This window comes from Anguilla anguilla, chromosome 15, assembly GCF_013347855.1.
Source record: "Anguilla anguilla isolate fAngAng1 chromosome 15, fAngAng1.pri, whole genome shotgun sequence".
NCBI classification, from domain to species: Eukaryota; Metazoa; Chordata; class Actinopteri; order Anguilliformes; family Anguillidae; genus Anguilla; species Anguilla anguilla.
Genome location: NC_049215.1, coordinates 30,341,192 through 30,365,583, shown reverse-complemented (window position 1 = coordinate 30,365,583; position 24,392 = coordinate 30,341,192). Strand labels below are relative to the sequence as shown.

At 42.0% G+C, this 24,392-nt stretch overlaps 4 protein-coding genes across 6 annotated transcripts in view; 1 reads left to right on the top strand and 3 right to left on the bottom strand.

Moving 5' to 3' along the window:
• Positions 1-8,790, bottom strand: part of phka2 (phosphorylase kinase, alpha 2 (liver)) — a 30,651-nt gene extending 21,861 nt beyond the window's left edge. The window contains exon 1 of the mRNA XM_035393509.1: positions 8,495-8,790. The gene's annotated coding sequence lies outside the window, so the exon portion shown is untranslated. The remainder of the gene's footprint in view (positions 1-8,494) is intronic.
• Positions 1,146-7,446, top strand: zrsr2 (zinc finger (CCCH type), RNA-binding motif and serine/arginine rich 2). The gene is made up of 11 exons (XM_035393517.1): positions 1,146-1,241; positions 1,469-1,548; positions 2,073-2,157; positions 2,386-2,494; positions 3,057-3,143; positions 4,063-4,101; positions 4,591-4,706; positions 5,205-5,418; positions 5,565-5,620; positions 5,954-6,063; positions 6,286-7,446. The coding sequence occupies exons 1-11, from the start codon at positions 1,186-1,188 to the stop codon at positions 7,383-7,385; spliced, it is 2,052 nt and encodes a 683-aa protein (XP_035249408.1). The 5' UTR covers positions 1,146-1,185; the 3' UTR covers positions 7,386-7,446.
• Positions 8,791-10,745: 1,955 nt separating the features above from the next.
• On the bottom strand, positions 10,746-17,593 carry LOC118213766 (AP-1 complex subunit sigma-2-like). Of its 2 annotated transcripts, none has more exons than XM_035392922.1 (5): positions 16,764-17,593; positions 15,403-15,582; positions 13,108-13,216; positions 12,548-12,685; positions 10,746-11,437 (listed from the first exon to the last, which is right to left on the bottom strand). In XM_035392922.1, exons 2-5 carry the CDS (start codon positions 15,579-15,581, stop codon positions 11,402-11,404), a joined length of 462 nt encoding a protein of 153 aa, XP_035248813.1. In that variant the 5' UTR covers position 15,582; positions 16,764-17,593; the 3' UTR covers positions 10,746-11,401. The 2 variants fall into 2 exon arrangements, with proteins under 2 accessions (XP_035248813.1, XP_035248812.1); XM_035392921.1 differs by having other exon boundaries at positions 12,548-12,688; positions 16,764-17,588.
• A 767-nt stretch (positions 17,594-18,360) lies between these two features.
• Positions 18,361-22,068, bottom strand: LOC118214333 (uncharacterized protein C3orf38 homolog). 2 transcript variants are annotated; one of them, XM_035394227.1, is made up of 3 exons: positions 21,724-22,068; positions 21,404-21,597; positions 18,361-19,477 (listed from the first exon to the last, which is right to left on the bottom strand). In XM_035394227.1, the coding sequence occupies exons 1-3, from the start codon at positions 21,848-21,850 to the stop codon at positions 18,884-18,886; spliced, it is 915 nt and encodes a 304-aa protein (XP_035250118.1). In that variant the 5' UTR covers positions 21,851-22,068; the 3' UTR covers positions 18,361-18,883. The 2 variants fall into 2 exon arrangements, with proteins under 2 accessions (XP_035250118.1, XP_035250119.1); XM_035394228.1 differs by having other exon boundaries at positions 21,419-21,597.
• Between the last annotated feature and the right edge of the window lie 2,324 nt (positions 22,069-24,392).

Below are 24,392 nucleotides of genomic sequence, written 5' to 3'. Positions count from 1 at the left end.
TTAACACCAGGGCAGAGTCTAGCAGATAAGTATTAACAGTGGCACACATGTCATTCAAGTGGGCTATATTAAAATAAATCCGCCTATGGGCTGATGCTTGTCAGACGTTATGAATAGAATGCGACGTTACGATCTCAGGCCGACATCGGCGAGACGTATGTGTGCTATATGGATATATAATGAAAAGCCTCTATCTGTGCACAAGAGTGCTGTGGATTCCGGGTCGATAATCTCAGTGTGGAAAAATGGGTGAGTGGGGCATTAGAAGTGACCACTCTATATTTGGCTTGGTACTTTACCTTGGATATTTTAAGCTATATTACAACTATGGGTAGGTTAAGGATTGCTTAGCTTTGAATAACTCTTTGAAAATATTGCCGTGAAATATCTGTTTTGGGTAAATTCACTGCCAAACAATCAATCAATCAATTTCACACTGACCTCATCTGCAGGTTTATCTGTTTCATCCTGAAAAAAAGGAAATTCTAAACCTAAAATCTTCAAAAGTTCTTATTCACAAAATACTTAAAGCTTTATAATGTGATGTTTCCTTTACCAGGATGTTTTGACACAAATGTGCAAAAGAATGTAGAGTATAGCATGCTTAAATGCAAAACTAATGGTCAAACATGATCAAAACTGTTAAAACTATGAGGGGTTGAATGCACGCAAAGCTATAAGAAAACAAACACAACTACACTGACTGTACAATCACTCAGTCATTCTCGTCTGGACTTTGACTGAGCCAGTCAAGGACATTACGTTCTTTGTAAACTGCTTGTGTGCCTGCTGAATTGTGAATTTTCAATCCAGTCTTAATTTCTTGCCTGACTCATATTTTCCTGGTGCAAGAATCCACCTGTAGCCTACATTGTACTATGTGTTTTCCTTCAGTTCTGAAATTATTTGCCATTCTTTCTGATGAAAATATACCCATAACGAGTCACACCACACCTGGGAGAGAAGCTACTCATGGCTACCATAACGTTAGTAATTTAGGGGGGGGGGACAGGTAAAGTGTGTTTGCAACAAGCCATGACAATGAAAAATAGCATACATGTTAGAAAACTTAATTTTTTTGTTAACGATACTGCAATCTCTCAGTTTACCATCCTGTACAGTAGGGGGCAGAAATAGCCTTCTAGGCTTTAATTCGCCGTTGAAATAACATAGAGGAAGAACAAAATGGCGAATGCCGTAGCGCTTGGAGGAAGCGCAATGCTGAAACGTGAACAACGCGGGTAAAATAAGCGCTTGTATCATGTTTTGTATGAAGAATAAATCAGTGTTCTGTTATGTTTTGTGATAAGAGTCATTATTATTAGTTGTCTAGTTAGCTATGGCACATTTTAACGTCACAAACGTAGTGCCATTTACCTAGCCGTAGTAATTTAGCGAGCAATCTAACGTCAGTTAGCCAAGATCGGTTAGCAGGGTCTTGTGTGTAAACCTCTTGTTCATTTTTTAGTCAAAAGCAACGGCGTGCCGCCTTCAAGAAAGAAAGAAGGAAACGAAAACGTCAAGCCCTCGCAAAACTCAGAGACTCAGGTACGTTAAGGAATGGCGAGCGATCAACATGCTAACGTGAGCTATCAACATGTGAAATTTCAGTCACACATGCATGCGAAATTGAAGTGGACATATTTGAACATATTACATTTCTTTGACAATTTCCTTTGAGGTTAATAAGAATGCATGAATCTTTGGCGTAGTTTAACCTGCAACTTGGCTAGATAACGTCACAAAATAACCTGCTCAAATCCTCATTTCAACAGACAGCTTCACTCGCACCACCCCCTTGTTTTACGGCTAAACTTAATGGACTACAACAGTAACACTATAGCTAAGCATCATGCTGTTTTTCATAGCTATGTTTATTATTTATATTTTAAAGTAATTGTCATTAAAAAAAACTTGGAATAAAAGCAAGGAGCGTGATTAAACAGTGAAAACATGCGTGTCTTTTCGCAATTTGACATGGATGGACAATTCATGATGTCATCAGCCTGCTGCCTGCTGTTAGAGACAACAAACATAAAATTTTAATTATGATTTTTTTTATACATCTGTAGAAGTACAAGAGGATGAGTCAAGAGAGGTATCAGATAATGATGCTGATGATGATGAAGATGAGGAGAGGAAGGCTGAAGAAGAAAGGTAAGGGAATTGAGTTGATGGTGTAAAAGGCACTAATTCACGTGTATGAAAAACCACACGTTTTGCGGTTTCATGTGGAATTGTGGGCAGAAATACCAACACGCATAATGAATTTTCATCTAACGACATTTTTATAAATCATCATGAGTGATACCAACGGTTTTATTTTATCTGTCTGACCCCGCCATCACGCGAGTCAGCGCTGTGATCGTGTTTATTCTGATTCAGACAAAGACTTCACCAGCAGTGGCTGCGGAGGGAGGAGGTCGCTCAGGAGGAATTCAGGCTGAAAACGGAGAGAGAGGAGGCAGCCAGGAAGAAACGGGAGGAGGAGGAGGTATGGGATTGTGCCGTCAACACGGGTCACCAGATCAAATTTAATCTAATATGAACAAGAGGAACTACCGGCGGTATTACCAGGCTTTAAGAGGCAGTATGCACTACAATATTTGGCTTTATCTAACAAAATGATCAGTAAATTAACAGTGCAGCTATTTAGGAATATTTAGTAGCAAAAATTGCATTCAGTATAGTGCTTTTTTAAACATGTTCATCATCATAAATGGTGACATGTATGCATGTATATATATATATATATATATATATATATATATATAGATATAATGTATTTCAGGGCTGCCCAACCCTGTTCCTGAAGATCTATTGTCATGTAGGTCTTCATTACAGCCACAATTTGGCACACCTGAATCTTCTACTTAGCAGCTCTGTGATATCTCCAGCTGTTGAATGAGGTGCGCTTTGGTTGGGTTGGACGGTAGATCTCCAGGAACATCCTGGATTTGTTTGTAGGTCTCTGGATTATTATTTTTCAGCAAACCTGTGACCTTTAACCTTTACACTAATGTTTAACCTCAGATGTGTTTCTTTTTTCCATGCAGAAGAGAATAAAGGAGGAATGGGAGGAACAGCAGCAAAAAGAGAAGGAAGAGAGGGAACGGAAGCAGCAGGAGAAGATGGACAGAGAGGTGATCTGTGCAGTAGGAGCATAGCGAAATCCGGCCACATATATCCTCTTTCCATTTACATACCAGCCCTAAAGTCGGAGAGCTTCAGCCCCTAGTACTTAACATCACCACTGTCAGACCAAATTCAGACCTTTAAACAACATTGCTCATTTTGTTCATTTTTGCTTCCACTACTGCAAGAGATGTCTGTAGAACCGTAGGTCAGCATTCTTGGTGTGAAAACAATACCCTGCAGATCATGACTGTAAAAAAAAAAAAAAAACCGAGAACTTTGGCTAAAAGTTGCACTCTGTAGTGTATTCATAATGGTCATCAGAGCAATGTCAGCTATTTTAATTTATGTGGTTGATGGGTCAGCCCCACCATGCACAGGTGTAGGGTGGGCATCAGGTATTCCTTTAATGCCTTTTGAGTCATTAGTCACCTGTGTCACTGAAGCCACTGCTGCAGGTGTTTATTTATTTTTCTCATCTCGTTGGCTGATACACACAGTGACGATCGTGGGTCTTGCGTTTATAGTCAGTGAGAGCATATGATTGATATGTAAGCGGTCTGTCCATCCATGCTGTTCCTTAACTTGAGACGCACACAAAGACAGAAAGACTGGCAGTCCCGCAGGTTCCTGCTGCCACAAGAGGAGGCCATGTATCTTTTTCTCTTTTGTCTTCTTTAGGGGGGTTGCCGTGGGCAACGCTGATCGTGAAAAACCCAGCAAAAAAAATGTCCTGAGTAGGAATTGCTGTGTAGTAATTGATTAGTAAAAAATGCGCATGTCTGATAAATAATATTTCATGTGACCAAACATGTTCATTCGTGTCCTGTTCTGTACCGGGCCTCTTTGTGTTCTTAACGCACAGTAACAGATATCTGCTAGCCAACTGCAGGTTTTTCAACAGTCCTGTGTTTGCACCATTTATAGGAGGCAGTACAGAAAATGTTGGACCAAGCTGAAAGCCAGGTATGTGTAAATCTGGTGTGATTTTTTACACAGGTGTGCTTATTTAAACAGGTATGTGTAAACCAGGTATTTAGGCAGGTATTGTAATATAATTTGATGTCTGTTAAAAAAAAACAAAATGCAGACATTGTCTCAATCATTGATTTGAAAATGCAAATTTGATTGGTACAGAGGAAAAACCAATTTGACACAACCGTCCCAATACTTTTGCATTTAACTCTATATTGTTACAGTTAATTGAAAAAACCTGACCAGCGATTTGTGTCATAAGTCTTTGATTTGTGTCATCATTTTTTGCATGAAAATATGAAAATGAATATGAAAGCTTGCATAAATAACATGAGCTGTTTTGGGAAATGTGTGAGGCCGGTGGGCTGTGAAATCGGAGTGTCAGGTAACGTACATACAGAGTCTCACAAGCTGAGGCTGAACAGCAGAGCACATTTCTGACGTCTGTGTGATGTTCCCACACCGTTTCTCTGTGGATAGCTTGAGAGTACAGGTCCGTGGAAAAACCCCGAGGCCCCAGTGGATTATGGGACAGAGAAGGACAGGGCCAACTGCCCTTTCTTCCTCAAAACTGGAGCCTGCAGGTTTGGAGACAGGTAAGGGGCTGGAAAATTGGCTTGTGTGTCCCATTTTTGAGCAAACAAATTGAACTCTGGAGGTCATTGCCCACCAGCTGAGTTATTCCCCAAAGCAAACCAGTTTCACCGCTGTCTGAAGCAGCCATGAAGCACTGCAGGGCCTTCAGCCAAGGTTCTACATGTGCAATCCTGAAGATTTGTCAGTTCTCCCTGAGCCAATCAGAGCTTACTTGGGGTAGGGCTAGCACAACCAAGGGAATTTGCCATGTTAACTTTTCTCAAGTTTCTGCCTTGATACTGCTTTAAAAAAAAAAACATCTGGATCTGAGCACCAGTCTGATGAAAACTAAGACGAAGACAAGCTGTAGACTGTAGACCTAACCAGTAAATGGATGGGTGGCATCTTTGTGGGTCCTGTGTAAGTTGTAACCGCTAGCTTTGTGAGTTGTTGCATTGATGTTTTTTTTTCGCCCGTGCTGAGCCGTACCCCCCTCTTCCTCCCAATGGTGTGTTCAGGTGTTCCCGCGTTCACGTGCGCCCCGCCTCCAGCACCACGCTGATGGTCAAGGGCATGTTCGTGACCTTCAGCATGGAGCAGAGCCAGCGGGACGACTACGACACCGACGCCAGCCTGGAGTACAGCGAGGACGACGTGCACCAGCACTTCCTGGAGTTCTACCAGGACGTGCTTCCCGAATTCAGGAACGTCGGGAAGGTGGTGCAGTTCAAGGTGACTGTTCAAAAGGGGGGGGGGGGGTAGTAGAATTGTTCCTTGGCAGTGGAACAGGGGCTAATATTTCATTATTGGTAATGTTTATTAGTGATAATTTCACCTGTTTACAAACTATTTCTATTTGTTCCTCATTATATCTACAGGTGAGCTGCAACTTCGAGCCTCACCTGAGGGGAAACGTGTACGTCCAGTATGAAACGTAAGTGCACTGAAGTCTTCAACCATCTGCACTTTATAAGAGAACACTGTGCCCTATACATTTCTATTTGTTCTAACCATGGCTGTCTGCTGTAATGCCTTCTGGTTGGAGGGTGTTTTGGCCAGTTTGTGGGAAGGTTTGATTTGTGATGCTAGATTGCTCACAGCTTGTGGAGCCCTTTCTCATGAAAGATGTCTGATTTGTGTTTATATAACAAAAATGCTAAAGTGGCCTACCCTGATAATGTCTGAGGAAACTGTGTGTTTTTATTTGGCTTATTTATTTCTAGTTACTTCTGGTTTTATTTTATGATTTCTCTGTGTGTGTCCACAGGGAGGAGCAGTGCAGGGAAGCCTTCATCGCGTTTAACGGACGATGGTACGCAGGAAGACAGCTGCAGTGCGAGTTCTCGCCCGTCACAAGATGGAAGACCGCTATATGTGGTGAGCTGTTCACAACCCGAGCCTGTGCAGATACGAGTCAGAGGAGCGTACAAACGAGCAGGCAGACTGCGTGGGTCCGAGTGACCAGCAGGGGTCGCTAATGGACGATGAGATGGGGCCATCTTGGCTGAATCCCACTTCTTCTGATGCTACAGGCATTTATGCATTGACATTATCCGTGGCATTATTCTGAATTTGTGCATTCCCGTTTCTGTTTCTCAGGGCTGTTTGACAGGAACAAGTGTCCTAAAGGGAAGCACTGTAATTTCCTACATGTGTACAGGAACCCCACCCGGGAATTCTGGGAGGCAGACAGGGATCTGAACTCATCTCCTAACGGTGCAATCACTGGGTCGTATTCCGAGCGCTTCTCAGAACGGAGAGATTGGTCTAGCAGGCACCATAACTACAGTCCCGAGAGGAATGGGGGTAGGAGGTGGAGGGGCAGTTTCCGAGGGAGGCGGAGTCGCAGCAGGGAGAGGAGGCGGAGTCAAAGCTGGGAGGGGAGGAGTCGCAGGGAGGAGAGGCGGAGTCGAAGTAGGGACAGGAGAAGTCGAAGCAGGGAGGGGAGGAGTCGCAGGGAGGAGAGGCGGAGTCAAAGCAGGGAGGGTAGGAGTCAGAGGGAGGAGAGGAGGAGTCGAAGCAGGGAGGGGAGGAGTCGCAGAGAGGGGAGGCGGAGTCGAAGTAGGGACAGGCGGAGTCAAAGCAGGGAGGGTAGGAGTCGGAGGGAGGAGAGGAGGAGTCGAAGCAGGGAGGGGCGGAGCCACAGCAGAGACAGAGAGTCCCGGGGGCCGCAGCAGTCGGGGAGAAGCGGTGCCCGAGGGAAGAGGTCAGGGCGTGAGCATCGGTCCCCGTCCCGGAGTAAGGACAGAGACGGGACGGACAGATCACCCAGCCGGCAGAGTCCTGAAGGAGAAAAGAGACAGAGGAGTCGAACCGGCAGCCCCAAGGCCGCGGACGGAGAGGACAAAAAGCCCTCGGAGGGCAGTCCCGCTCCGCGCCGCCACAAACGCCCCAAAAAGAGCAGCAAAAAGAAGAAGAGCAAGAAGAAGAAGAGGGGAAAGAACAGGAGCGTCTCGCCCAGCGGCGGCTCGAGCAGGGGCTCTGAGGGAGAGGGAGCAGTGAGCCGGCCCCTCTCTCCTCCCGGCGAGGAGAACACCGAGGCGCCCCAGGCCAGCGCCAGTCCAGCGGAGACGGACCTCCTCCAGCAAGGAGGTGAGGGAGCTGAGCTGCAGGAGGCGGAAACGGACGCTGAGCAGAACGCCGAGCGGAACACCAGTCCGTCTCCGCCAGCCTCGCTACTTGACGCAGTCTTGAGTTAAAACTGGATGACTTGAGTTCTTAGATCAATAGCATGTGTAAATAAACCTTATTTTAATAATATTTCTTGTGTTGAAGAGTTTTTGTGCGTTTATTAATGCACTGCTGTACCGTAGACGACTCGTGAGTACCTCAATAGTCTGTTTGCGACAACTGCACTCACAGGTGTAAATAAACCGTAAGAGGTCTTGGAGTATGCAGTATGCAGGTTTTTATTTCCACCTATTAATCTGGCAAAATTATTTAGCTGGCTGTATACACCGACACTGGTTCACTTGTAGATTAGATCACAGTAAGTTGTTTCATTCAGGAACACAAGAACAGTCTCCTGCTGCGGTTCATGTGCTTATCAAGAAATGTTGCAGAAACGTCAGATGATGTAAATATTGGGGCTAATTAACTCATTAAGGCCCGAAAAGGCCCGAAGCTGGCATGAAAAGCAGAAAACGGACAGGACCCTCATTTATCGATACCATCTCTGTCGCGATTAAAGGCAGCCATGTCGCAGCATATTTGCCACTCAGTCCGACTGAGGGGGCGTATTCCGGTGGGAAAGCGACGTCAATGCATACCCTCAATAACGCGCCGCGATAAAAACGGAAAAGAAAATGCGATAACGTATGCAATCCGCCATACACTGAATAAAAGGCAACCTGCACAACAGTTTGCCACAGTGACTGCTGAAATAACGCATTCGTAATCATTGAAGGAATGCATCCAGGATACTCTACATAACATCTGACTACAAATAGCCAATGCACAAAACACAACTTTTCGTTCCATTATATGCCTATTGGTGGGTCATAAAGTTGGGTCTAAACCGGTACAAGCATAACATCAGAAGGCCTATAGATAACGCATACCTGACGGATGATTTGCAAACCTGCAGCAGGCGCACTGACCACGTGACAGTCGGTCACTCTAACAAGTCAAAAACGATGGAGTAGGCTCTCCGAACAATTCACGATGGAATAACACGATAAACAGCAAAATCCAAAATGCAGAGCATGTGTTTAAGACAGGGGACACACGCTGTCAATCAATGTAATAAAAGCAATCATCAACAGACCTATCTATCCAAAGCAAAGCGTATAATAAAAGCAGGGCCTACCTTTAGAAGGTTTTTTTTTCGGAAGAAAAGTCCTTGGTGGGATCAGCAGAGGCCAGAGCCCGAGCAATATCACTTTCTGGGACATCAAAGTAAGGTGAATTAACCCACTGTGTCCCACTGCGAATCGCATCCTGTTCTTAACAAGTGTTGGAAAACGAGCGGTCTCTGGAGGCCGTTTGGAAAGACTCGGTATATGGGCCGACGAAAGGCTGTGTAGCTTCGCTTTATGAAACGGTTTTCTTCTCGTGAAGCAGCCCGTGCAGTTTTTTCCCCTCGGCTTTGAGGTATTCCTTTAACTGGACTATGGAAATGATGCAGTTCGGTGCGGTATTTAACAGAACATCCCGTGTGACGGAGAAAACCAGCTTGCCATCAAAATTCACTTAGGCTACTGGCGTCCAAACAGGACAGGTTGGTAGTCTACAAACTAATAAGGGATTTGATTGATATTGCAATTGTTATATGTATTCACTCCATAGGGAAAGTGGAAAGAAATTTAGGGCTGACAAGTGATTCGTCTCGTGAGACGAGACGGTTTGAGTTTCCGCGGTATAATTAGTCTGGACTGTGCAGGTGCGGACTATGGTCAGCAGCCCCGCGAAGACGCACATGATTGGTTGTGCGGGTTTCAGTGTTTCCTTTGATTGTTTAGGCACCTGCATTCTACCTGTGCCACCTGTGCAGGTTATGATGCTGTGACTGTAAAGCTCGGGGGTGGCTTTTTAGCAGACCCTTGTGGTTAATCGAGCTATCTACGCAACTAACCACTCAGCTACTCGTTGGTTTTTTTTTTTCAAATGAGGATCTTTTAACACATGTATTATACAGTCCTGACTGGCTATTTAAAATACTGAGTAAATATTGGAGATCGTATTTTCATTGGAAGTGATTAAGCTATATTTAAAATAGAATTTTTTTAATTTTAAGTGTTATTACAAAATGTAATTACTATAATAAAGCACTTCAACAGCCTACATCTGTAGGCTATAGACAATATAATTAATACATTATTCTGTAACGGTACAATAAAAACGGTATGACTAAACAGTGTTTACAAAATGGGCAGAAAGAATAAGCTAATGAGAACTATATTTGCCCGTTTCACAATCATAACCCAAACTAATGTCTCGCATTCAAATCAGCAAGATCACGATAGGTTGTGTGTTTTACACGCAAAAGGAATTCTCACGAGATGACGTATCAACATGCAATATTGCAAAACGTTAAATCAAATGATTTGCTAAACACCAGTGTTTGGACCCAGTTTTACCACAAATTACTTTGCCATATTTCTGGGATTTTACAATAGACTCTAGGAAATCTTACATGTAAACCAAGAGCAGCAATATAGAGGAAAAATTCAGAAATGTCTAAAAGATTGTATCCTTGATACCAAAAGATCACCAATACAAACTCCCGGGTGTTTTTATTTAAGAACAAAGGGTGGTCGTCCTGGCACATACCATACTGGAGAGTTCACAACACTTTAAGCCTCCCTCACAATGCGAAATCCACAGCAACGATCAGACGTTAAAAGAATCTGTCAAGGAAACAAAGCAAATCTCCTGAAATAATCCTGAGCAGCAAGGGTGAGATTATCTGCAAGTAAAAAATGCTTTCATGTTTTAATAGTTTAAGGGGGGAAAAAAAACATTTGCACTGAAATTAGAAAAAAACAGGCAAGAAATGAAAAACAAGAAAGCCCACAAGGTTTACCATTTATTCAACACTTTTTCGTGAAACATCTACATGAAGAGTATATGGCCTACGTATGTAGTGATGCTCAAGATAATTGTAATCATGTAAAATTCCAGTGTCTTTTAAAAAAAAGCTCTTTCTAATGCTCTTAATTTGATTATCACAATCCAATATATGATCAATTCCAATACAATCTCACAGCCCTTACACGTAGGGAAATAATTTATTTTAGAATGTAAAATCCAATGTTTTAGTGTTCCATACAAATCAACTTTTTATACAGTGATCCCTCTCATATTGTGCACTTTCAGGAATAGATGTAGAACAGATGTGGATGTACAAAAACAAATAACCAAAAGCAATTGAAATAACAAACCAAAGCAATTCAGAAAAGAAGCAAATGCTTCAAAGTGTACCTAGTGTTACATGCATTTATTCAAAGTGGTATTATTTTTAATACCCCAACACAAACTATAAATAAAATCATGTATATTTATAGTGTGCAGCTAGAAATGTTTAATGTCGTTTTTACATGAACATTTTTGAACAGACGTTTTTGTTTTTTAATCTTGAAATTGTCACAAATGACGGCAGAAATGTAATGCCCTGGTTCATTCAGTTTGGACAAATGAACAGCTCGATCCAGTGCTTAATTGCAAGCACAACTTGCATTCCATTTTTCTTTTACATTTAGTTAATGACACAGACATTAACAAAGTTCAAAACTAATAGGGGAATATTAGTGTTATTAATAATATTCACTATTTATATTTTCAGTAAAATTATTTTGCATTTTCACAGTTTTGCACATAAAAACAATCGTCCTCCAACCCCCCACATGGATATGTTCAATAAAATGTGAAACACAGTGCAGATGGAATAACACTATGCCGTGTTCTACTTGCTACCTGAGAGTGGCAATGGCTGGGTGCAGTGCTCAGTGTATTTCACCCAGACAAACATTCTGCACTGTATTTACATTCATTTCCCCAACAGTTGGTGGTCTCTTTCCACACAGATGTGTGTCACCGGAGGCCAAGCAGACAGGTGGTTGGGTGGTGTTGCAGAAGTGACCTCTAACCAGAGAGGCAACAGGTGACAGGATGAGGCATGGGGTGGGTGGAGCCAGTGGGTGGGGCTCCACTTGCAGGAAGGGCTGAGCCTGACAGAGGGTCTCTGCTTGTAGACCAGGGTGGTGGCAGCAGCCATTTAGTACACAGGCACATTGAAGTACTCGTGACGGGGCTGGGGAAGAGAAAAGTGCAAAAATGCTCTGCTCAGCGCAAGCACAGCTGCCTTTTCACACAATCAGATCCTTACAGCAATGCACAATGTTTAAGAGATCCGGAAAAGGGCGGTTAATCAACTTCCATGTCCCTATTTTAATATTATTTAAAAAATGTAATATTTAATTTGGAATGCCAAGTAATCACTGCAGGTCTGTACCACTGCTGCAGATTCAGTCAGTTCATCACCATTTTCCATTTTATGAAATAAAGGGCAAGAGAACAGGGCAGAACAGCTAGAGTAGGTCTTAAATACACAGACTTGGGATGCAAAATCCACTTACATTAAAGAACAAAATTACTTTCAAATTGTAGTCTTTTCTTGCTTCGTGTCTGACATGACTTTTGTTATTTCTGATAGAAAACTACAAAATACGTCTATTATGAACAACACCAAGAATAAAGGAGAAATTATATATATTAGTCCACCATAGAATAGCTGCAGCGCTAGTATGCAAAGACCTTTATCTGGTGATTAGGTTGGCATTACACACAGCTGGAGCCAAATAATATAACACAGGCTTTCAGGGAATTAAACTGGATGAATGGCTGTTGTAATTCAATGGACTGCATGTGAAAAGAGGGTCTTGCTTTTTTCGCAGGACGGAGCATAGCTCTGGCTCTGCACTATGAAAGTGCTAGCTCTTCGTTTATAAAATGATTAAGTTTGCAATTAACTTGTTTGTACTCAATTTTCTTGATAAAAAGTCCAGATGGGACAGCTGTGGTCTCTTTGCTCAAGACATTCTGCAAGGACGTTAACCAACTAGGGCAGTAGTGTAACTTAAGTTTGCAGGTTTGATTCCCGGCTAGAACACTTCCGTTGTACCCCAAACCATGGTAATCTAAATTGCTTCAGCAAATATCCACAGCTGTATAACTGGATAAAATGTTTAAACAAGACCAGGTTAAAACCCAGCATATGGCTGGACCTAACACACGTGATCCGGCCGACCAGTGGTGTAACTTTTTGACCATTTGTAGGGCTGTTGCGGTCCAGGCAAAAAATGCTAAAGTTGTGCAAGTTGCTCAGGAGAACAGGCTGCTGAACGTAGCATCAGGGCTGTACCTCTTGCAGCAGGTCCGCCTGCTCGATGGCCTTCAGGACATTTTTCTTGGAAGTCTCCTGTGCCTCGCCACCGAGCAGAAACTCATCCAAGATGAAGTACGCCTTCTCGAAGTTAAAGATAATATCCAGCTCGCACACCTGCTAAGAAATCGGCAGGACCACAACCGACACAGACAGGACTAAGTCTACAGGAAATGACAGTTAGGAGGAGCTGGGGGGGGGGGGGGGGGGACTCCACTGTTTAACGCAGTTGAGGGTCTAGCCTTGCACTGCTCCGTCATTCATTCCATCAACCAAAAAATATTATTTCGACCTACACGTGTGTGTAGATGTGATCCGTAATCTCCTGATAAATATCTTAATAGAACACCATTTCATTCTCGTTAAAGGAGCAATCCACAGAAAAACATCACAGTATTTTTTTTACCACCTGCAAACTGAAACAAACACCCAGATCATGATTCAAGTAATTCTCCGATTTACAAAGATGGTGCTCCTAAAAACATGGTGAATTTTTTTCCAGATGATGGCAGGAGACAGGGAAGGACGGGATAACTTACACTGCCAAAGTACTTATCCAGCAGCTCCACATATCGGTGGATGATCTCCAGTGTAATGAGTTCATTATCCTGGGCCTCAATGGCACAGCAGAAATACAGGCTGGCGTATCTGGGATGACACAACACGTTTCTTAAATACAGACTGTGATGCACGGCTGGGGGGTGGCCACTGATCACAGGGTGAACAGACAGGAAAAAAAACAACAAAAACGTTCGGCTCTCTGCCTTTTATTTCAACAAGGAAAAAAAAGGTCAAACTGGCAACCAAACACCTCCCAGGCAAAGTAATAACAAAAACGTGCTCCCACACACAGCACTTCCCAAAGCTCTCTCTTTAGGCCTGTGAACCAGGCTTTTTATAAGGCCCAGTGATGAGGTAATGGGTCACAGCTGTAGTGATTACAATGCATTGCAGCTGTGGCCATACCTGTGTGTGGGGCCGGTGCTGCCCTCTGGTGGACAGCTCCCCAACTCCCTTCCTGGCACCACAAGACACACAGCACCACTCTGATCATGTGAACATAACCACCTTAACAGTGTCAATATAGGCAAAATTTATCTCTATAACAGTGTCAACATATAAACACACAGTATCACACTGTAAAAACTGTGTCAAAACACTATCACAACAACAGTGTCATGAAAACACTATCACAATAACACCATTTACATAAACGTGCATTATCACACATTAACACAACAAGTGTCAAACACAATTTTTTTTTTTTATTTCACAATTAAGATTAAGCACTACACAAGTTCCCCTCATTTAGAAAACTCACATACTGGTATTATACAACCCAGCCCTTCCCTTCATAAATAATAAAATTGTCCTAAAAGTCTATGCTTCCATGCATTAGTTAAATTTTCCTGTATGCACTTTTCCGAAAGTACACTGGATAAATGCTATTTTGTGAATAATTGCAATGCTTTTTTGCAAAACAGCTCAGTGGAAAAAAATGAGAAGATAAGCCACAGCAGGGGCTGTAACAGGGTGCCATAGCAACTTGCCAAGAGAACAGAAAGGATTTAGGTCATGGTTTCTGCTGGCTCAAGTTCAGCAGGAAACGTATTTGTTCATCAGATGTATGTAGAATTTCCCAATAATAAATACCATGATCTTTTTTTTTTGGGAAATTACAGTTAATGTTCAAAATTCATTTTGACTTTTTTTTTTTGTTCTACTCCAGAGAAAATGTTGGTTTCTGTCAGAAAAATGGTTCACATTCCCTAACAAACACAACACAAAAAACTGGTTGAGAGACTGTCACAAAAGGGACAACTTCCTGCGAAAAAATACTTTGTGATTAGTGACAAGGACAATTTTTACTATTCTGAAATTAAAACAATACTTGCCTGTATACAAATACAGTTTTTCACCATAGTTCATGCCCTTCAATCACAATTATGAAAACTCTATTATTGTTTGTGTTGATTTTTTTTCCCCATTTCACCCTCTTTTTCCTCTTACTTTATACCAGTGGTGTCAAACCCCCATGGAGGGCCGTGTGTATGCAGGTTTTCATTCCAACCAATTAATGCTGCCTTAATTGAGTCCAATTACTCATTCAGCCATATGCGTTTAACTGCATTGAAGCACAGAATATAAGAAAATTTTTATTTAGACAATGCGGGTCACCCTAGACGTCGGGTCACCATTGTGCACAAACCTGCATCCTTAATTCAGCAAATAATTTAACTAATTATATAATCAAGATCTGAGGCTGGAATGAAAACCTGCATACACACGGCCCTCCATGGCACGAGTTTGACACCACTGCTTTATACGATCATTTTTCAGTATTGAACCGTTCACATTGATTTAAACTTACCTCAAGATCACATCTTTACTTGTAAATTATAATGCCTGTAAATTCTCTCTGCTGCTCTTTGTCCTTTTTTGGAAATTGCTTTGAGCGTTTTCTCAAAAAATACAATATAAACTTATTAGTATTTATAACACCAGGGGGTATTTATGGGACAAGAATGCACCACATTTTGAATGAAAATGGTCCTTCGAGTGCTCATAACAGCATGCTGTTCAGAAAGCTGGAATCTAGACATCTAGAAGGATGGAAATCTCGTTTGGGAGATGTTTTGACATAAAAGGACCAGGTTAACCCCAATACAGCTCAGGTTTTTACCAGGATATAGCCTGACTATGTCTTAGTCAGCTTGAAAACTTTCTCTTTTCAATCAAATGTAGTCAGGTATTCACCTAAACAGCTTTTCGCAGATTTTTCACTAACTTTCCAACACAAAAATGTTAACTGGGGACGAACCGCTTGTACAGACCTCTTGTAGATGATCTTGAGGTCCCTCCACTCCAGAAAGCTGCACATCTTGGGTTTGCGGGCCAGAACGGTCTGAACCAGCTCACGGGTCACCTTCTTCTTCTCTTTGTCTGACAGTGGCACATACCATTTCTGCAGCCTCAGTTTCCCCTGTCGACTAAACAGGAGCATGAACTGCATCCTGGGAAGGGGGTGGGGGGTGTTGGAGGGACAGGGGGTCAGGTTTGGTAGAACTCTGTTGTATCAAACTGAATTCTTTGTTTCTCCCTTTCAGCATGTTGATGTCAGGTGATATGCCATGAGAAAGTCAACACAAGACAGAAGTGCCTTCTGAACAAATAAGTCATATCAGAACATAATACACAATTATTCAAGGTCCACCAGAGTTGAGTGGCCATCAAATGGCTACTAAATGATCTGTTGTTTAATTAATGAAATGACAATTAACAGTCGCATTAAAGAGATGCAGGGGCAAAGAGGGCAATGTGGGGGAAACGCTCTCTGGATGCAAGTTGTTTGTCCTGTTTCACCCCGGCTACACCGTTACGGAGATTGACAGTTAAAAATCAAGTAGTTATAACGAGAAAAGTCAATTAAACTGCAATATCAGTTCAGATCCGTTTGGTAGGCGACTTATTGGACCAAATAAAAGACAGTAGTGCATAAAATAATTAAAATAACATTTTTTAATGTACACATCTTGCACTTACGAATTATCATTTTTGTAATAACTGACAGCAGATACGTTCACAGAGGGAGGCCAGCATTTAGTATGAAATAGTATCAAATGATAAGCATGAAATGGTTCAAGAGATTGATACCCGAGTATATTTGCGATCACGCTGATCAGCATATATATGCAGTCAATGTCACCAAATCTCTGAGTGACCCCTCTCCATCAGTCTGACACCCACTCTTTCTGCCTCCCTCTCACCATTTAAACTACCCCCACCCAGTCTGAATGCCACTGTCCTGCCCCTCTGGTGGAATGAACTTCCTCCACCCCGACACTCTAGCACTTTCACCAGCTCTTACACCTGACTGCGTGTCGCTTATATTTCACAGTTCGCGAAGTCTGTTACCGTTTACTCTTGATTGTATAATATAGTTAATGTTCAACAGGGTATTTTTTTCTTGTTTATTTATTTCTTTTTGTCCAATACGTTAGTTTACAAGTTGTACAGTTGTCGCAAAACATTTCAGGTCTTCTAAGTAACCTAGCTAAATGCTAACCGGTTAGCTTGCAAGTTCGCCAAGACAATTGTTAGACGATGTAACTCAGTAACGCATGTTTTCGCAATATTATTATATATTCAAATGAAAAGGAATTTTCTTATAAACCCGAATCTGCATAATACGTACCTTGACCTGTATTTGCGTTCCCTAAGACCAAATCATGTAGATCCAAAATGTACAAAACACTTGCAAAGTTTAGAGCGCAAATGCGTACCCAAGCAGCGAATAAATGTCTTCTTTTTCGGATTTTTCCCCGAAAAGGATTGAGCGCACAGATTTTATTGGTTAAGGATCAAATATCTAGAGCTGTGATTGGTTGAAGAATTCCGTTACCCCCGCCCACAGCGCGCAGAATAAATTACTCCGTCGACCAATAGCAAAATCCATAGGCTTAACATTCCTTCACAAGTATACCTTGTAGTATAGCGTATGTTTTAATCCATACAGTGCCGTGAAAAAGTGTTCGCCCGCTTCCTGATTTCCTTTATTATTGCATATTTGTCACACTGATTGGTTTCAGAAATTTAAAAAAGTTATCAATCACCCACAGTACACGTGTGAATGAATTGCCCCTTTAAACTCAACAACTGGTTGCATCACCTTTTACAGCAATAACTGCAACCGAACTCTTCCAATAATTTGATATCAGTCTTTCACCTTGCTGTGGAGGAATCTTAGCGCAGGGGTGTCGAGTCTTATCCAAAAAGGCACAATGTGGGAGCAGGTCTTTATTTTAGCCCAGCACTAAAATGCCTACTAAACGTATTGCAAAGCTTAGAGGTAAGGGAGGGGGAAATTGTCCGGTGGCTGGAATATTCTGTTAACAGGAGCGCAGAGAAACTTTCGGCTTCGATAATCAGCATTGATTATCAACAAGGCGCTCTGGCAGTAAAAAGTGCTACCTTGTAACGTAGGAGATGCTCAGCATATAACTGAGCATGATCAATGAGGCCAGTTTTTTTTTTTTTTTTTTTTTTTTTTTTTTTTTTGGAAAGGACATGAGGTAGGTATCAGGGGCAGGGTGTGTATATAGCAGATTCGTGAGTTACATTACATTACATTACAGGCATTTAGCAGACGCTCTTATCCAGAGCGACTTACACAACTTTTTACATTGTATCCATTTATACAGCTGGATATATACTGAAGCAATGCAGGTTAAGTACCTTGCTCAAGGGTACAACGGCAGTGTCCTTATCCGGGAATCGAACCTGCGACCTTTCGGTTACAAGCCCAGTTCCTTACCCACTTACCCACCCACCTACCCACCCGACCTCTTGTATTTTTGGATCTGTACATTTTTAAAGTTACTAAATGTAATGACGCGTTGCAGATTAACCCTGGTAGAACACTAAATAGAATAACTGGGAACAGAAATGCGAGGAGAAAGGTTGACTATGTTTAGGGGTGGGGACCAGTGGAGCAGTCTAGATCGAGTGGATGAACTTTGCTATGGGTGGCAATGTTTACGTGTTGAGTGAATTCTTGAGAGTGGAACAGGGACATAAAACCAGCAGTACGATCACAAGTCTATGTGTCACTGTGAACATTCATATCAGCAAGGAGAAGTACATTGGTTGACATGGAACAAACAGATAAGAGAAGTTGACAGTTCAGAAAGAGAGGACATTAAGATAAGTTCAAAAGATCTTCAGACCCGACACACCTACCGGACCGCACCGTTCTGCAACCTGGGCGTCCATTAAGTGAAAAGACACATTCACCTGTTATTTCTCAAGTTTATTTGTGATCTCTGTGTTCTGAGAGGCTATGCCATTGTTGTTAATTTCACAGTGTTAATAATTTATGCTTATAAAAGACAATAAATTATATCATGTATCCAAATATAGATACAGTAGCACCCCCTGCTGGCTGTAACCTAAAATGTCAACAATTACATTGCAGGATCAACATAAGCAAAGGCATTCAGATTTAACTAAGAAAGCATGCCTTCAGCTAACCTAAGATTGTGAAATCCCAGAAGTACTGTGCATGTTGAGGGCAGAACATTGGAGCTCCCATTCAAATGAATGGGGAATATCAGACTTGAAAGCAAAATAAAACATCCACAATGATATTCTGAAACTTGATTAACAATTGGTATTTGTCACATGAAAAGCAGATTGTAAAAATATGTAATACGTCATAAAATATGTACATATTCTCTGTAGTCCCATTCCAGGAGTATAAACATCAACCATTTGTACAAAGTGCTCAGTTTCACACAAGTTCAACGCAACTACATATTAGAAATATAATCCTCGTTCACAGAGCGACAGGAGTTCGTTTGAGCTGTATGTTACTGCTGGTGATGTCATTTCCTCTCCTCCAGTGAGTTCATTCTGCCCTCTCATTCTCAAATGTGTAAACTTGATCTTCCAGCTGTTGGCGTCCAGTGGGGAGCGTATGAGGCCGAACGCCTGCTCGAAGATTCCCAGACAGGCCTGTTCGCGGTGGATTGTTCCGGCGACCGCCGCCATCACCAGCCCGTGGGGAGTGGCTTCGCACTTCAGTCCGTGGGGCTCCAGGTTGGGGCTGAAGAAGAGTCTCTCGTCCCTTACGAGAGCGAGGAGATTCTGGCTGACCAGCTCTGCCCCCTGAAACCTGTCAATTTTCTGCACTTCTGCGCTGTAACAAAGAATCAGCCATGCATCCTCCCAAAAATGCTGGGGACCCCAGTGCAGTGGTTCTTGACCCAGTGTGGGATTCTGGGTGTTCACGGGGTTGTAGAACCACTGACAGAACTGCTTTCCCAGGGCCATGTAGTCACACGCACTGATCTCTTCCCCTGCACTTGAAAAATCCATTTCCTCATCTGCTGGTGTTGAAACATAAGAGGCCTACAAAAGAAAAGCATGCCTTATATTGTTTTTAATGAATACCAATTCCTTCCTGTCATCAAAAACATATTTATTTGGATATTTGCCCAGATAGTTATGTCCATCTTTTGTGTATGGAGATATGCAAAGCTCCATCATTTATTAACCTTTAAAGGGCAAAAATCCTGCAAATCTTCTGTTTATTGGATTGTTTCTTTAGAATAGCTTGTAAGTTTGTACACAATGACTGACAGTTTAACTTATTTGCTCAAATTAATTTCATTGGATCAAAGAAAATGGCTGCACATTTGATAATAATTGCTATTCATAATATCATTTGTATCCAAAAATTGAATAGAAAATTCAAACATAAAATAATACTTCTGTAACTAAACTAATTATGTCAGTGCTTCTCCACTACTGCAGACCATTTTGACATTTCATCTCTTATTCCAAAATCAAAATTTCAATGTTCCTCGGTGTAAATTCTAATTTAGAATTTAATTTAGAATTTACACAGACATTGCACGTGCACACGTGCACACGCACGCACACACACATTCCAGGGAGGATTTTTTCTGTATGAATCAAATTAAAAAGAGGAAGCAGTATTCTTTGGTGAATGAGAGTCGATTATATTTTTTCCATCCTTGTGACAAGTGAGATATTTCAGTATTTTGCTTGAAAGACTGATTATCTGTGCCCAGGGGGTCGAGAAAACATTCTGATGATAACCCACTTGGATGAAAAACATTTTATATGAACAAGGCGACTAGCTACAAGGTAGGCTACTTCCACATGCATATTTCCCTAGTAAGTTCTACCTTTGGTCGGACAATTAGCCTGACGGAGTGAAAAGTTAAAATGAATACACACTTTCTCAAACAACCAAGAAACTGGATGGCTTCCCATCTTGTGCTAAAGTAAATTGTGTCACATCGGTGTGCTGCTCGAACAGACATCTAAATTTCTACATAAAAAGATCGTTAGAATTCGACACATGTCCATTAAGTTCCGAAATGGCTAAGATCTGATAACTTGTGGACACTGCAAGCGCTATAGATGAACTTCAAAGCCATCCACCATCTTCGCTAAAACCTCTTGCCAATACCCGGAACACTGTACTCATGCGAAGTACGCTAGGTGATGATCATTTACATGAAATGTAAGCTACACTATTCAGCGAGTCAAAATATATTCAAATAGAGAATTAAAAGAAGCTGCCGCACTCTCGCCTCGATGAAGGCACCCGTTTATGTCCCGCCAGCCAACACCTCCTCAATCAATTCAGGTGACCGTTACTTTCGTTCAACAATAAGCATGCGTAAAATGTGACATTTTCCGGAAATGGTTACACTTTCGTTTTCCGAGAAGTGAAACCTTAATGTCATGAATATAATTTAAAACTCCTAACACTCTCAGAAAGGATGTGCTAATATCCAAAACACTTTTTGTGTTACCACTTTTTTGTTACTTTCAACAAATTTTGGGTCAAAGTTTTGTGTCCAGTTTTTTTTTTTTTTTTTTTTTTCCACAAATAAGCAATTCCTGTGTTTGAAAGGGAAACACTGCGTTGAGAGTAACAAGGAATCTGTCGCCCTAACCTAGAAATGGAGGTGTGTTAAAATGACTACGCGTTTAACATCTGTTTCGACAGTGAACAATATACAAATCAATGTTTAACTTGTAACACTTGTTATAAAAATGTAGCCTTAATTACAACTAACAAGAATTGCCAATATCAGTAGAAAGAGATGAAATGTCAAAACAGTTCGCCACACTCAACACTAATTTCTTCATGAAAAATTAAGACAGTCGTCCAGTCTACTGTAAACTGCTGCACGTTCATTTACAATCATGACTTTAGGACTGGGGTACTGCAAGACTATCACACTGCATCACCCTACAGAAAATATAATTACTTATAAAACTGTATAAGATTCTAACCTTATTTGATTTTACCCTCGAATTCAAAGCCCAAAACAGCATGGCCCTCCTCGCAAGCTGATTCTTGTCGGCGTCGGGAGGCATGGCAATACCCTCACTGATCAGGTACTTAAATATAACTTCACGATACACCTTCCTTCGCTTCAGTAATTCTTCAGCACTCTTACTGCATGTCAAGATCGCGTCCATTGCCTCTGAAAACAAACAATGACAAGGTGTGATCACAAATATAATCACATAAAGACAGAGCAGTTACGCATGCGATCAAACTCGTGGGATAAAAAACTTTCGAAAATATAAGTTTAAAAGTTCGTTCTCACCTCCAGTGCTTACCACCGTAATCAATTTGTTAGTGACAGTATCACAAAGTGCCATTAAATCGGAATATGACAGAAGGCTTAGCATTTTCCTGCAACCCTCCTGTTCCGTTCCGGATAATCCAGACATTTTAAAAAATTTTATCAAGAAGCTACAAAATACTAAAACCTGTCTCCACACTTTCCCTGGCAGACGTTCTCCTTTTTCCTTCTGTTTAGCGCGGAATCACTGCAAAGTGCGCACATCACCCCCTAGAAACAAGCGTAGAGCGTACATAGGAACTGGAGAGGGTAGGAGGGTCCAGGCGGTGAAGCAGCCTCTACTGCGCATGCATGCTGAACATTGAATTCAATGTACAAATCCAAGGTGATTTAACAACCAAAGAAAACCGTCGGTCCATTTTTTGTGATCATAAACTTCAATTTAAGCACAGTTTCTGAAACAATGGTTGTTTTGGACCAGAAGTCTTGGGAAAATATTTATTAAAATGTGCATATTTTATTACATAATGCATATTTTTCAATCTGCCTTTCATACAAAACGTAACGGCCCTCGATTGAGTTTCAAAATACCATCGAGGACATGTTGCCTTCAAAAGTCTGATATTCTCCATTCACGTTAATGGGAGCTCCAATGCTTCGCCAACAAATTTGTGATATTTGTTGAAATTAACCTTCAGACTGTAGCTTGTGGCCCTCTCAACCACTTGGCAGAGAATTGCATAGTGCTCCTTCACTGTGGGCGCCGCAATGAGAATGTCATCCATTACACTTATGGCACCAGCAATGTCCTCCAGAATTTCATTCATAATATACTGGAAAATTTTGGGCACACATTTTAAACCAAATGGGAGTCTCAACCACCTAAATCATCCAATTGGAATATTGAAGGTTGTGAGAAAAGTTGATGCATCATCTAGTTCTATCTGAATAAATCCTGATTTAGCATTCAAAACTGAGAAGACCTTTGCGCCAGGCATTGCGAAAACAAGTTATTCTATGGTGCGCACAGGATAGCACTCCCTCTTAATGACTTTATTCATCTAGGATCTATTGGCAGTATGGGGGGGGGGGGGGGGGGGGGGGGGGGGGCAGCCTTGGTAGACGTGCCGCTTTGCTTATAGTTAGACCAGGTTTACTGGACCCCTGCAGATTTGTAGATTTATACACACGTGACAAATTGAAGGAAAACCAACATAAGGTTTTTAGTAAGGTGCTGGTCTACCACAACATTACAGAACAGCTTTGTGATGTGTCTGATGAACAGCATAGATTATACAAGTCTCTGGAACTGTACTGGAGTGATGGAACACCATTCTTCCAAAAGATATTCCCTCATTTTGTGTTTTTATGATGGTGGTGAAGAGTGCTTTCAAACAAGTCGGTCTAAAATCTCCCATAGGTGTTCACTTGGGATGAGATCTGGTGATTGTGAAGCATATGATTCACATCATTCTCATACTCATCAAACCATTCAGTGACCCCTTGTGCCCTGTGCATGGGGGCATTGTCACCCTGGTTAGGGGCCATTCCCATCAGGATAGAAATGTTTCATCATAGGTTAAAGGTGATAACCCAGAATTACTTCGTATTGATTTGCAGTGACCCTTCCCCTTAAGGGGAGAAGTGGACCCAAACCATGCCAGGAAAATGTCCCCCCCACAGCATACCACAGCCAGTGGCCCCCCTTGCTGTAGGGATCAAGCATTCAGGGCTGGTGTAGACCACACATGCACTTGCCCACTTGTCGAGAATATGGCGAAGAATGACTCATCTGACCATATCACTTTTTTCCACATCTCTGTAGACCAGCGCCTATGATTTTTGCACCACTGAACTCTCAAATGTGCATTTGTCTTTGTAATAAGGGGTTTATGCACTGCAATCCTACTGTAATATCCTTTTCTATGTAGTTGTCAACGAACTGTTCTTGCTGACACAGTCTGATCACGTCCTGCATTGACATTCTCAGTCACCAGAGGAAGAGTTGCTCTTCCGTTTTTCCTTATATATCGCACTAATGCACGAACATCACGATCATCGTATGTGCGCTTTCGACCACGATTTCTGACGCTCACAATTTCTGAGAGCTCTGGGGTATCCCAGAATCTGGAAGAGTACTCTGCACCTCTGCTGAGCATCCTCATTAGTATCACCATGTTTGTGTCACATAGTCTTTGTGCCATTCTGGGGGTCTAGTGTTACTTTTGGTTCGCTGTCCTGAGGGGCCCTGGGCAGGGGGGTATTACAGGATCTGAAAGGGAGTTCAGCTGACCGTCCACTTACCAATGCTCAACAGTGGAACAAGAACAAAGCGTATACACCGTACTACAACAACGCCACCAGTAATTTTACTCTGGACAAAATACCAACAAAAGCCTGAACAGGCGATTTAGCCATAAACTTGGCTGAGCGCTCTGTCCCACATGATACATAACCCTCTAAACCTGCTCCATCTAATAGTGGTGCTAATACAGGGATCTTTAAACGTGAGGGAAATTCAAATTTCCCAACAAATTTAGGCAAATTCCCCAACAGTCGAAGGATAGAGACACCATTATATGCGCCCTCCAGAGCAACAACGAACGCGTTCCCCGTCCCAGTTACCACTGTCCAACTTCACTGACAGGAACAACGCTCAACTAATCACCAGCCTAGAACATCAGAAGGTA

Coding starts and splice junctions, on each gene's coding strand:
- zrsr2 (XM_035393517.1), top strand. CDS start 1,186: ATGGCGAATGCCGTAGCGCTTGGAGGAAGCGCAATGCTGAAACGTGAA. Junction 1,549..2,072: donor CGCAAAACTCAGAGACTCAG/GTACGTTAAGGA, acceptor ATACATCTGTAG/AAGTACAAGAGGATGAGTCA. Junction 3,144..4,062: donor AGGAGAAGATGGACAGAGAG/GTGATCTGTGCA, acceptor CACCATTTATAG/GAGGCAGTACAGAAAATGTT.
- LOC118213766 (XM_035392921.1), bottom strand. CDS start 15,581: ATGCAGTTCATGCTCCTGTTTAGTCGACAGGGGAAACTGAGGCTGCAG. Junction 13,217..15,402: donor CTCAAGATCATCTACAAGAG/GTCTGTACAAGC, acceptor GTGTCATCCCAG/ATACGCCAGCCTGTATTTCT. Junction 11,438..12,547: donor AGGCGGACCTGCTGCAAGAG/GTACAGCCCTGA, acceptor TCTCTTCCCCAG/CCCCGTCACGAGTACTTCAA.
- LOC118214333 (XM_035394227.1), bottom strand. CDS start 21,850: ATGTCTGGATTATCCGGAACGGAACAGGAGGGTTGCAGGAAAATGCTA. Junction 21,598..21,723: donor TACGGTGGTAAGCACTGGAG/GTGAGAACGAAC, acceptor GTTTGTTTTCAG/AGGCAATGGACGCGATCTTG. Junction 19,478..21,403: donor CGAGGGTAAAATCAAATAAG/GTTAGAATCTTA, acceptor TTTCTTTTGTAG/GCCTCTTATGTTTCAACACC.